Source organism: Cervus canadensis, chromosome 23 (assembly GCF_019320065.1).
Source record: "Cervus canadensis isolate Bull #8, Minnesota chromosome 23, ASM1932006v1, whole genome shotgun sequence".
Lineage (NCBI taxonomy): Eukaryota > Metazoa > Chordata > Mammalia > Artiodactyla > Cervidae > Cervus > Cervus canadensis.
This window is the reverse complement of record NC_057408.1, coordinates 8,139,096-8,152,007: the sequence shown is the minus strand read 5'-3', so window position 1 is coordinate 8,152,007 and position 12,912 is coordinate 8,139,096. Positions and strand designations below refer to the sequence as shown.

At 38.7% G+C, this 12,912-nt stretch overlaps 1 protein-coding gene across 6 annotated transcripts in view; it reads right to left on the bottom strand.

The window, feature by feature from the left end:
* Window positions 1–12,912, bottom strand: part of DCC (DCC netrin 1 receptor) — a 1,219,152-nt gene that overhangs the window by 389,604 nt on the left and 816,636 nt on the right. For all 6 annotated transcript variants that reach the window (XM_043444495.1, XM_043444496.1, XM_043444497.1 and 3 more), the window contains one exon: window positions 4,095–4,251. In XM_043444495.1, the coding sequence (XP_043300430.1) occupies window positions 4,095–4,251 (157 nt within the window). The remainder of the gene's footprint in view (window positions 1–4,094; window positions 4,252–12,912) is intronic.

Genomic DNA, 12,912 nt, shown 5'->3' with positions numbered 1-12,912 from the left:
TTATTCCTGGCTTTTACATAGTTAAATTCACAAAACTCACATCTGATAAAATCATAGTGCCATTTCCAAATCTAGCCATTTGGATGTACGTGGTAAATTTTTAACCATCGTAGGTTAGAGGGACTACACTCTATCTATGTATAGATTGCAGACAGATTTCCATTCAAGGGAATTTGGTAGTAGTTATGTGCATGTCTTTATATAGAAATTTGATCATATTTAAATTTAAAACACTTTCACATTGTTTAAGCAGTGAAGTGAGTGATCCAAACTATATTTCAAAAAGATAGCTGGAGACAGTGAGGGGGATGGATTAGAAGGTGAGAAACTATTGTCAGAGATCATATAAGTGATAGTGGAGGTAACAGAAAGAAAGGAGATGTGGCTGAGCTGTGGCTAAGACAGACAAGAGAGGACCTGATGACCAACAGCAGCGCTGAGTCAGAGAAGTAAAACATGACTTGGGTTTTTTTGCTTGGTCAACAGGATGAAAGGGACAAACATAAACCAAGAAAAGTGAAGGAAATATACACTTAAGGAGGAGACAGTGAGTATGGTTCTGGGCAGGCTGAATTTAAGATGCCACCAGGAAACCTATGTGAACACATGAAGACAAGTGAGCGAGAATTATTACCTCCAGGCTTCACAGCTGCATGCAAGGAACTTAAGAGGCTTCTCCTAAGGTCACAGAGTTATATAGTTGCAGAGATAAAACTGAAGCAAAGGCCTGCTTCTTCACAGTAATGAATGACCCTAGGGAACATAGGCGATAGGCATTGGTGTATTTCTTTTCTTGCCTGGTAGAGGCAGGTCAAATCGTAAAAGAAAACAGAAACTTAAAAAGGATATACTTTAACGGCTGCTGTGAACTGAGAAGAAAAGCATTTTGAGACGCAGCAGGAGAGACGTTTCAATGTGCCATCCGATTATCACATTGCAGCCTTTTGAACTAAAGACCACTTCCGCCAGCCCCAGCTATACTGTTGCTTTCGGATCCTGAAGGGCTCCTAAAGATCACCATGTGTTTAAAGCACTCAAAGTTTCGGAGACCAGAAGCCTGACACTTTGATCCGGGCGTCCCCGCCACATGCCTTCAACAGGCACAGGTAACACTTGTGACAGCCATCCAGTCTCTTCTCCAGAATGAACAGTGATCGCCAGGATGAATGGGAGCTCAGCCTTGTGGACAACTGGGTCCCAACAGGACACGTGTCCATTCTCGGTTTTTCTGCTTCTCTAGCTCCCTTTTTTCTCCCTCTCCCTCTCTTCTTCCCTCATGCCTCTCTAAAACATTGCACATACAGAGATGCATAAAACATGTCATATTTCCTGCATGGCCACTTTGGGCTAGTTATTTAAGAGGTCTAATGTGGAAGAAAAGATTTGGGAATTGGAACTCAGATATTTTGAAAAGATCCTAGTTACCCTATCAAAATCCACATCCATTAAAGAATTTAATGATGCTGTTCCCTCTCTGTGTGAGAGGCACAGGCAGGTCCACTGAGTATATTTGAAAATAGGTGTTCTTGTCTACAGAACCTTGGGATTTGGCAACATAATGTTTCTCTGATGCAAATTCAGCTTTTACATGCTCATCTTTTAATCATCTTTAATTGGCAATATTAAAAAAAAAACAAATATAATGAGGAGAGAAAATTACAAAATGCTTTAAAAATGGAATGGGAAGCTCTGTTAAGAAAACTCCCTAGCTTTCTGACTCATTCTAAGTGAGATATTTACAGAATGGCTTGACGCTTTAATCTTAAATAAAAGTTCCAAACATTGAACATGCTTAAATGCAAATATACCTGTTCAAGTGCCAATAATTAAAGATAAATAACAATGATACCAATCATATTGGCATTTGATAAATATTACAAAACTCCATTTCAAGCAATATGGCTAACTGGATAGTATGTGAAAAAATGCTTTTGTTACAGCACACCTAAAATACTGGGTAAATTATTCAAAACCTCTTAACAAAAGTTACCCATGAATATGCTGGCAGCAAAATAAGAGAATTATAGTGGGAAAGCAGACTTGCAGGATCACTCTTTAACTTAGGGTATTTGCCCATCAATAGAAGTCTAGACCTATAAATTTTAGAAACTAACAGGAAAAGAGAATAAGAAAGAAAGCTTTCAGATAAAGTAGGGTATAAGGTCTTATTAGAGAACCCTGCATATAGCCAGGATCCTGAAAAAAAGCAAGCTTCAGTGGAAAATGAAAATGAAATTAGCCTCATGAGAGAACTAGTGAATACATCCCAATATAAGTTTTAACTTAGTTGGAACAGAAAGAAGAAAAAAAAAAAAAAACCTCTTAAAATTGCTTATCACAAGACTGCATTTACTCATTTAAGTTGACACGTTAAAAATGGTAGAAAAACAAATGTTATACTTAATGGATTTTCTGATAACTAATGAAATATCAGTATGAGACCTGCCTCCTTGGTGGTTTGGTTGGTAAAGGAGCCTCCTGCAGTGTGGGAGAACTGGGTCAGGAAGATTCCCTGGAGGAGGGCATGGCAACCCACTCCAGTATTCTTGCCTGGAGAACCCCACGGACAGAGGAGCCTGGCGGGCTACGGTCCACGGGGCTGCAGAGAGTCGGACACGACTGAGGGACTAAACACCTGAGACCTGCGTGGACCAAATACATCTTAACAGAAACTTGGTTTAATATGGACTCATTTTGGGAAAGCAGATGCTCCCAGGAGAATGTGCTTTAAATCTTGGCCTCAAAAATTCCCTCAGACAAATTTCTAAGAGCTAAAGTCAAGAATTGCCCAAACATGGGAAGAAAAATAAGCTCCCATGAAGAAGAGTCAGAAGAAACACATTGCTGAATCAGACCCACAAAGACTGCAGATATTAGAATGGTCAAATGTAGACTATAAAATAAGTGTAATAAATTTAAAGAAATGAGATATCATATACAGTTTATTCTTATAGATTGGAACTTAACCCGTATCTATTACAGACTTACAAATCAAACTTCAAAGCCTTAAAATCATGAAACACTTTAAGGAAGGAAAAAAAAAATCAGAAAACAAAACAAAACAACAAAGAAGTCAAAAAAACAACAGTAGCTTGTAATCTTGAAACCAGACGTATGCAGCACACTTTTGCCTAGACAATAATATTAAAGACTCTTACTCTTGAGTGACTTTTATAAATGCAACCTAATTTAGCAATAACAAAAACTTTTACGGTAAGTACTATTAGTTTTTCTTTATTCAAGAGTGAAATGAGGCTCAGAGAAGTTGTGTGGTTTTCTGGAGATTGCCTCATGTCAGCGTCAGAGCTGAGACTGCAACCTCACCACGTTGGTTCTCCCACATTTGGTTCTATCAATATATAGTCTAATTCTGTTCTCTGTTTACCAGTTTGAAAATCAAGGAGACTTTTAAAAAGCCTGATAGCATATATTTACATGCTTGTCTTTTTTCAAAGAAGGTTTCTATAAATAAATGAATTTGTACCAGACACTCCACCCTGCTGTTATAAGAAGCCCCTCACACACCTAAAGTTCTTAGATGCACAACAAGAGGCTTTGGTACTGAAACAGAAAACCTCGTGTACTCAAGAATCTGCACAGCTTCTACTGGGCATGTTTTCTTTTTAGAGATGAGGGAAAATCTCCAATTTTTGAGCCATTCTTTTATGCCAACTCAACCAAACTGCATGTAACTTTATACATATCTTTAAAAGATAGTTTTGTAAATATTTAATATTCTGCTACTTTGATTTTGAATTGTAAATGTCAAAATTTTGTTTGGGCTTTTTAAAAATGTTTTACTATATTTTGTTTAAAAGGAAAAGTTGTATATTTTTAGAATGTTTTTATGAGTAGATTCAATGTACTGAAAATTTAAAAAAAAAAAAAACACCCTGAATTTGCTTCTGTACACGATCCTACTTTAAAAAACCATACAAGCGACTCAATTACCTCCACTGAATAACGAGTGAAAAGCAGAAGGCAGAGATTTCTCACGGTCTGCAAAATCCTGCTCAAGACCTTTGGCCACCATCACCCCACAGTCTACATTTAAAGACTTGGTGGGTTTAGCTGAATTTCTTGGTTGCACCTACCTGTTGTCACCTTCCCTGGAGTAGAAGACCGTGAAAGTTTGGATGTTCCCTCTTGCTTCTGCAGGTGGGCGCCAGCTGAGACGGACAAACCGACTAGAGACCAGGACAGGGACCACGTCTCTGGGAGCTGAAGGGAGGACACTGGAGCTCAGGATGGCTGTGGAGGAAGGAGAGGAGGCTGTCAGAAGTGAGGGGGCATGGGCAGGAAATGTGCAGGAAGGCAAGGAAGGCCCGTTAGCAAACGCGGAATGGTGCATTCCCATCGATTCTAAAGGAAGGAAGGAAAGAGAAACCAAAGACGCAACAGTGGAATCGAAGGTGTATTGGAGTGCATACGTTAATCTCAAACTCCTAAATTATCCCTCCCCACTACTATATATAACATAGATAACCAACAAGGACCTACTGTGTAGCATGGGGAACTATACTCAGTTTTTTTTTTTTTTTTATAACCTATAAGGGAAAAAAAGACACCCATATATATAATACACACATATATATTTCAGAAAAAAAAATATATCCAAATCACTTTGCTGTATACCTGAAACTAACACAATATTGTAAACCAACTATTTTTCAATAAAAAATGTATTAGAATTTCTTGGATTTCATAAAATATTGGCAAACTAATAACACGATTCTATTGTATATGGCCAGTTTCTACTGCTAAAGGGATTCATGACCATAAGGAAAAATGTTTGGTTTTGCCATGAAACACGGAATATAGACTTACTACGGGCATTTTTTGTTTTGGCTGCACCCTGTGGCTTGTGGGGTTTTAGTTCATCAACCAGGGCTTGAACCCAAGCACCAGCAGCGCTGAGTCCTAATCAGGGAGTTTCTTCCAAGTCCTGATACATGCTTTAGGTAACTAAGCATTTACTATAAAATCTTACTCCACTCTGACTGCCCATTTACACCATTCTAGATACAATGTGAAGGACCTTGTTTCACTGTTTCCAATGAGCACACACAATTAAGAGTAGCCAACTAAATGTTGAAAGATAGAACAAGTAGAAGCAATTCTACTAGCAATGCTAACAGAAGGAAGACTAAAAATTCCACTGCACATCAAGAGTTACCATTGTACCATACTTGTTGAGTATCACCACATTTATATCCAAATTTAATGACTCTTATTTATAGGAATAACTGAATCATCCACAGGTGGAAAACTGGTTTTTCAAATACCTTAGGGGCATTTATAATCTTTAACGGATGTTTGCAGTTAAATGAGAGTGTGTTTGTGTGTGTGTACATGTTTGTGAATTCATAATTAATATTTGCTGGATATTTCAGTTTTCTTCTTATTTGTTCAAGTCCCCAAGTCTATGGAACATATATTTCATATTGACAGGTGATTTCTGGCTCCAAAGCACAAGTACCCATTTGTCTGCATTTTATCTTCAAACTGGCTTTGGTGGGCCATTTTCTCTAATTTTTATTGAAGTTAGTCTCCATTCTTGCATCTATTTTCTCCAGGGACTAGCCGAGTGGGCATTCCTGCTGTGAACTAAACTCCTGTTCACTGGAAAATCCATTTGGGGAAGCAGGGGGTTATCTTATTTCCCAACAGTTCTGGAAACTTAACCAGTTTACAATACAGTTAGAAAGAGGTTTTCAAGAGCTGCAAAAAGCTTTCAGTTATTTCTAGCTCCACAGATTCTTAGCCAACTTCTTTGCAGATACAATTTCCTTCTTGCTTTCTTGATCAGCACGGTATTTGACATGAATGGAAGACTGGTGGTGAGTCAGTCAATCTTTTATGATGGAGTAATAAGGGGAGGGGACAGAAAGACTGATGCTTGGGTAGGCAGCATCTCTCTTAAAAATATGGGTATTGAGCTTCTTGACAAAGACCTTTGCTTCCGCACACCATGGACAGCTCAAACTATCACGCTGAAGTGAATTTATCACTCCCCCTCAGCCTGCTTCTCTTCTAGGCCACTTGACCTAGTTGTGTCTACATTTCTTCTCACATCTATAGCCTACAGCCCTAGACACGTATCCCCTCTTCCTGACTTTCCCTCACTCGCCCCTGCGAGGATTCCCCTTCATGGAGACACCTGCCACCTGTATTCTATCTCATCTCCACCTCTCCACTTCTCTCCACACTGCCATTCTCTCTCACCAGACTCGCCACGACGATCTTCCAGTTCCCCTGTTTATCTTCCACTCACTTCCCTCAAATTCATTCTCCGTACAGGGACCAGCATCAACTTGTATGAAGACACACCGGCTCACCGACCTCTCATCTCTCTCCCCTGTGCTTACTCGTCACCTCAGAGAAACTCAAGCTTCTCAGTCTGCCGGTCGGCCTTGCCCCTGTTCATCATTTCTCTTGGTTTGCCTTTGCTTGCACAGAGGCCCTCAGAAGAAGCCCTAAGTGCACACACTTTATTTGGACGGTGATCCCAGGAAAGACCCGTGAGGAGTCGGGAAGGGAAACAGGGCCGGGAGGGAAGGCTGGAAAGAGGGAGCTCCCCGGCGACTGTCTCTGAGGGAGACCGAAGAGCCCCCTCCCTGGGGACTCTGGGAGCCACGGCCGCACAGGCCTCTGGAGACGCACATTGGGGGACTTACCTACCCACTTCCTCCACTGTCCACTGAGTGTGATTCCAGAGCATCAGCCTTCCCGCACAATAGCCTCACATGTTCTGTTGCCAGGAAAATAACAGCTTTGGGCAGAGACATGCTCATGTCCACATGAGCTCTATTCCTTCAGCAAGTATTCACCAAGCACCTATCCTCTGCAGCCCTTCTAGAGCCGAGGAGATGAGACCGCTCTTCTCATGGGGCTCGCCTGGATGCACACTGCATTTTGACGCTGATACTGATCACGCTGTCTCCAGGCTGAACCGCTTGTGATTCCCCAGGGCCACTGCGCAGGCAGTTCCCACTTAAACAAGTCCACTTCCTTCACGTAAATCCTCCTTTCTTCTTGACTTACTCTAGGTGTGTTTCCTCTGTAACGACTGGCTCATGGCATTTGTAGAATAGCTAACAGGCATACAGTTAATATCTGTCATCAATATGAATGTCTGAAAATCAAATACTGAATAATTTTATTAAAAAAAAGATTCAACCTGACAAATAATAAAAGAAATGCACATTTAAATAAAATCTAAAAGTCAGAATAAAGTCTATTTAAAAATCTGTCAGGGTAGCAAGACTTTAAAGAATGTTCGTATGTAGTATTAGTCAGGGCATGGCAAGCTCTATGCTGTCAGCTGAAGTCTGTAAGAATACAAGCTCTTTAGAATTCAATTTGGCAAAAGGCTTTAAAGTGAAAAAAATATTCACACCATTTGACCAAACATTCTCATGTCTATAAATTTAGCACTTCAAAAATAATGAATACCCCCTTTATCAAGGCATCCATGTGAAATCATAGATAGTTCATTTTCTCAAAGGTAATACCTATACATTTCATCAGTTTAAAGAATATGGGATCCTTTCAAGGCTTTTTTCTTTTTTTACAAGTTTTCTTTTTTTAAAAACAAAATGTAAACAATGATGACTTGGAAAAATCTTTTGAGAATTTTTAAGAAGTCAAAAAGATAGGCTTTAAAATAATAGGAGAAAAATTTTCAAATCCTTCTTCCCCCCAGAGCACTCTGCTTACAGGAGTACCACATCAAAAATGAGTTGGTTTCTCCACCCTCCAGGGGCTGCCAAGAGGGAAACTGCTGGGCGGGGTGAGGATCTGTCGGGGTCCACAGAGATGCTTTCCACTCCAAGCTTCTAAAGTAACTTCTTACACAACTAGTTTAGACTCGATTTATCAAATCAAGATCAGACTAAAATTAATCATGGACTCTTCACCTCAATTTCAACAGTTGTTATATGAAAAGGAACGGACACGTCTTTAACAAAAGAAAGACTTCTTACTTTATACAGGGGCGATCATTTTGCTCTTGCTAATCCTCCATGCTTTCTCTCAACAGTAACTTGTCTTCACATAAGGTCTCAATAAAGAGCCAATCAGGACTTCTTTTCTTTGCTCTTGGAGGTCTAATCTCCAGTCTGCCCCTAATCTCCCTGGCCCATTACCGTTGTCATGGTTACAGCTTCTTTATCTGTTGTCATGGAGAAGAAGAGGTGAATTTGCCACACCATAACCTAGTCTTCTCTCTTTTGTTAAAGGATCTTTTTAAAAAAAAATTTTATCAAAGCAAAATCCAAAAACGGAGATGATTTCAGAGGATAATATAAATCTAAAGAACAGACAGTTTTAAAACCTAAATTGTTAAATAGCATTTTTGTAAAGTCATTGCAATAGCATTGATAATGATTACAACATTGGGTTAAATTTTCTGTAAGGCTATATTCCCTTCTAGATACCAAAGACATTTTTTCCATCAGATTTTTAATATACAGTGTTTATGGACATTAATTTTTCTCCAAACTTATTCTCAGTGCTCAACCTGCAAACTCTGTGAAAGATATGACAGATGATAAGATATATTCATGAAAACATAAAAATATTTAATTTGCATTAAACAAACAACTAATAGGCTCACTTCCCCATGCCATAAACTAAAACACCATAAATGTAGCTCAACCAGATACATTATTTGCTATGTTTCTTTATTAACTTGGGGATATTTTTTAAAATAAAATATAAATAGAGAACATTAGTAAAATGATAGGATCATCTGACTGTGCTAAGGGCAAACATCTATTTAGTTGTCTAAATGAGAAGTAGGTAACATTTAAACTTTGGTTTTCAGTTTTTATAGCTCACAAAGTAATTTCACAAGCTTACCAAAGAAAGCTTGTATATATAGAGTTGAAAATGACAAAGACTAACATTTTCTTCTAAAGTTCACGTTATTTTCAAAATTCAAAGAATCATGGCTTTTGAGCTAGTGTATTAATAATTTTAGTAAATCTATGCAATGTGAATTAAAAAAGTGATCTTAAATCATTTTCACTTAAGTTAATACTTGAGAGCAATTAATTAACTACAATATTTCATTGAATCTAAGTCTTTACATAAAATAACTTATATTGGGTTAGTATCAAACATAAGTCACCAACATTTATTAAATGTCTATAATTTCCTATTGTTATGCTTGGAGGGAAGAATTATTTTTAAACCGTGAATTTGTCCTAAAGGAAGAGGGAACTAATTTGAAGACATAAGGTATATAAAATGTAAGACAATTATAAAGTTATATAAAATGTAAGACAATGAACAAGTTCCATTCTAAATTTTTTGGCAGGGCGATTGTTTAGAAATCAGACCACACTTTTCTACTAAACCATTTCTAGTCTTTTCCCAGAAACCTATTTAACGGATTAATGTATAAACTGTCCATAGTATTAGTGCTATAGAATTGAATGATACATGTTGGAATTTTCTTTGACAAATCAATGGATGCATTCAGTCATAAACTGACTTTGATCTTCACAGAGGGAAGAGGATGTGCAAGGCAAGAGGTGAAGAAGACCTGTTTCAATCTATTTCCGGATTCCAGAGAGGAAGGCGGGCCTGGGAATCTCCCTGCCCCTCCTTTGCCTCAAGGACCCATCTCCTCCCACCTCCAGCATGGTGCCTTCCATCCCAGTTTACTTTTACAGTTGCCTTGGACAGCAGTAAGCCTGATAAAGCTGAAGGGCTCTGGGGTGGAGGAGCTAGCCTTGAGTTGTGTCCAAAGGCCTCAGGGTTGGAGGCCTGGTTCCCTGCTACCTCTCAGCTCTCCAAGCTGAATTTTCTGGATCCCATGAAAACCTGGGGCTTTCACCTCTGCTACCTCTGAGTGCTGAACTTGAGGTGGATGGCCTTCCTCCTCCCAACTGCTTCGCGGCTCTGACCTGGGCTTCTTCAGAGCTCAGCCTAGGAGTCACCCCACTGACCCCCATCCTGGCTTAGGTGCCTCTGCTGAGCTTTCAAGACAAGAATAAGCAGCCCCTCAGGACACTTCCTACACAGCACTGCCATGGTCCAGTCATGCTTTGGCATCCTATCCTAAAGAAGATGCTTGGGAAGAGTAGGAACCAAGTCTAAACCATTCACCACAGTTTAATCTCCAAATCTAAACTACAGTGTGGTCAGTCATATCCTAGGCATCCAATGCATTCCTGCAGTGTTAGTTAAATAAAAGGCTTTGCAAATTTGTGAAATTACAATGTTTAGCATTTGGATAAACTCTGGGAATTGGTGATGGACAGGGAGGCCTGGCATGCTGCAATCCATGGGGTCTCAGAGTGGAACACAACTGAACGACTGAACTGAACTGAACTGAGACTTGATGAAATTACTTCATTTATACCACCGTGAAAAATGAGTCTTTGAGATTAGGTACAGGACGGGGACTGAGCTATCACCGCAAACTAGTTATGTTATTCATTACTGCTCTGCTAATAAATTATCAGGGCTTCCCTCGTGGCTCATGGTAAAGAACCCACCTATCAATGCAGGAGACGCAGACTCGATCCCTGGTTTGGGAAGATTCCCTCGAGAAGGAAATAGCAACCCACTCTAGTATTCTTGCCTGGGAAATCTCATGGACAGAAGGAGACTGGCAGGCTACAGTCCACTGGGTCGCAAAAGAGCCAGACACAACTTATCAAGTCAACAACAACAACAAATAAATTACAAAGTAGAGTGAAAAACTGAACTCAGAGGAAGGTTTCCAGGGAATGTAGGTTAGGGGTGAGAATACTGCATTTTGCATCAAATGGAGTAGGGAAAAATCTTTCTGAAATCCAATGATGTGCCAAACAATCGTAAAAGGTATGTTTATCTGGGAATATTTCCAAGAGCGGTAACACTTTCATTAAGAAGCAGAAAAGAAGCCAAGAAAGCTGGTTTGTCCTGATCTGGGGATCTATCATAAGAAATGTGATGCTTATCCCAGGACTGTACATCAAAGAGAATTGCCAGACCAAAGTAGTATGCTAAGAAGAATTACCTATGGCCACACAAAGAGATAAGAAGAAAAACAAATTCTGGAAAGTGTTATCATCTCAGCAGAGGTAACTACATCTCTCAGAGCTTAAAATCTTTTCAAAAGACAAAATGAGAAGAAAAAATAGTATCTGGTGAACTGGTCAACTAGCACCTTTATGAATGAATATTTTTAGTCAAAGCTGTACACTGTATATATGTAAACACATGCATTGTATGCTTTTAATGCTTTTTTTTTTCCCTTTGTTTAATTAGGAAAATATCTTTTAAAGAGTTTATCCAAAATGCAGGAAGGGCCACAGGCAGTTTTTGGAGGTGGTTAATCCATCATTTATGTAAACAAATGGTTGTGACTAGAAAACCATGATTAAATAGATAAGATGTCAGATCTCTGCTCTGAAACTTTGTGACTATGTGACTTGTATTTTTCTGGTTTTTTTTTCTTTTTTTTTAAATTTATGTGAACTGGGAAGTTATTTATCTTCTCTAAAGTTTATTGTCCACATTTAAAAACTGATCCAAAACATTTAATATGCAGGGTTAAGTGATGATGAGAGATGGATTTTAAGGGCAGCACAGTCCCAAGTATATACTTCGTATTCAATAAATAATGGTTTTTAAATTTCTCTATCTTTAGATAGAATTGTCTTTGAGAATCAGAGTTTTAGACAGAAAGGTTGACCTGATGGTATGTCTCCTATGGACAGGGTGAGAGTGGGTGTGGGGGCACTGAAGGCCAGAGAACTGGCAGGATGTGGAGGTTTACTGAGCATCCTTGTGCCTCATACTTGGCTCTAACCTCTATCTACTCACCTTGGAATTTTATAGCTACCAGAAGAAAGGGAAATAAAACCAAAAAAGAATAAAGGAGGGCATGAAGCAAAGATAAATTAGTACTTATTTCAATCAAGTTTATACAAGTAGAGCCTGATCTCACTGCTATGAAGCCACCACAGAACAACAGGGAGCAAAGCATGGACATTGATGATGCTTCCTTAGATCTCTCTCCCTTTTTTTTTTTTTTAATTTATTGGAGCATAGTTGATTTACAATGTTGTGTTAGTTTCAGGTATACAGCAAAGTGAGTCAGTTATACACACACACGCACGCACACACACACACACATGGAGAAGGAAATGGCAACCCACTCCAGTACTCTTGCCTGGAGAATCCCATGGACAGAGGTGCCTGGTGGGCTACAATCTATGGGGTCACGAGCTGGACATGACTGAGTGACTAAACAACAACAAATGAATATATATTTACATATATCTCCAGTCTTTTTTAGATTCTTTTCCCATACAGTTCACTATGGAGCTCTGAATAGAGTTTCCTGGTCTATACCATAGGTCTTTATTTGAATGTGTCCTTCTAAGCCTATATACTTCTATTCTAGTACCCTCTCTGGGAAGGAAGATGGTGGGTGTGGAGAAATTGCAACCACAGTGAAGTGATTACTCATGCATGCTCCTTCTTTTTCTTTTCAAAGTGTACTGAAGTGAGGAAAATATAGTAACGCTGTAAACCAAAAAAGAAGCTTTATATTCTCCAAATCCATTAAGTAAAAAAAAAAAAACAAACAAAAGAAATAACCACTAGAGATTACTTATTAAGTAATAAAGACTCATTACATAATCATAAATTGTGAATATGCATCATGCCAGTATTCTCCTTGGTCACTCTAAATAAAACAATATTAATTCTTACAGAAAAGGTAGATTTTTTAAAAAGTCTTGTTAGTATTTTTTTTCAGTCATTCAGTGTGTTACTTACCTAAAGACCCATATCAATTAGAATTATGGTTGGTAAATTTATCCAATAATTCAAAAATAACAAAAGGCATGCAAAATTCTGAAAAATAAGATACAGGTATTCATTCACCATAATAAAAGTATCTATTTT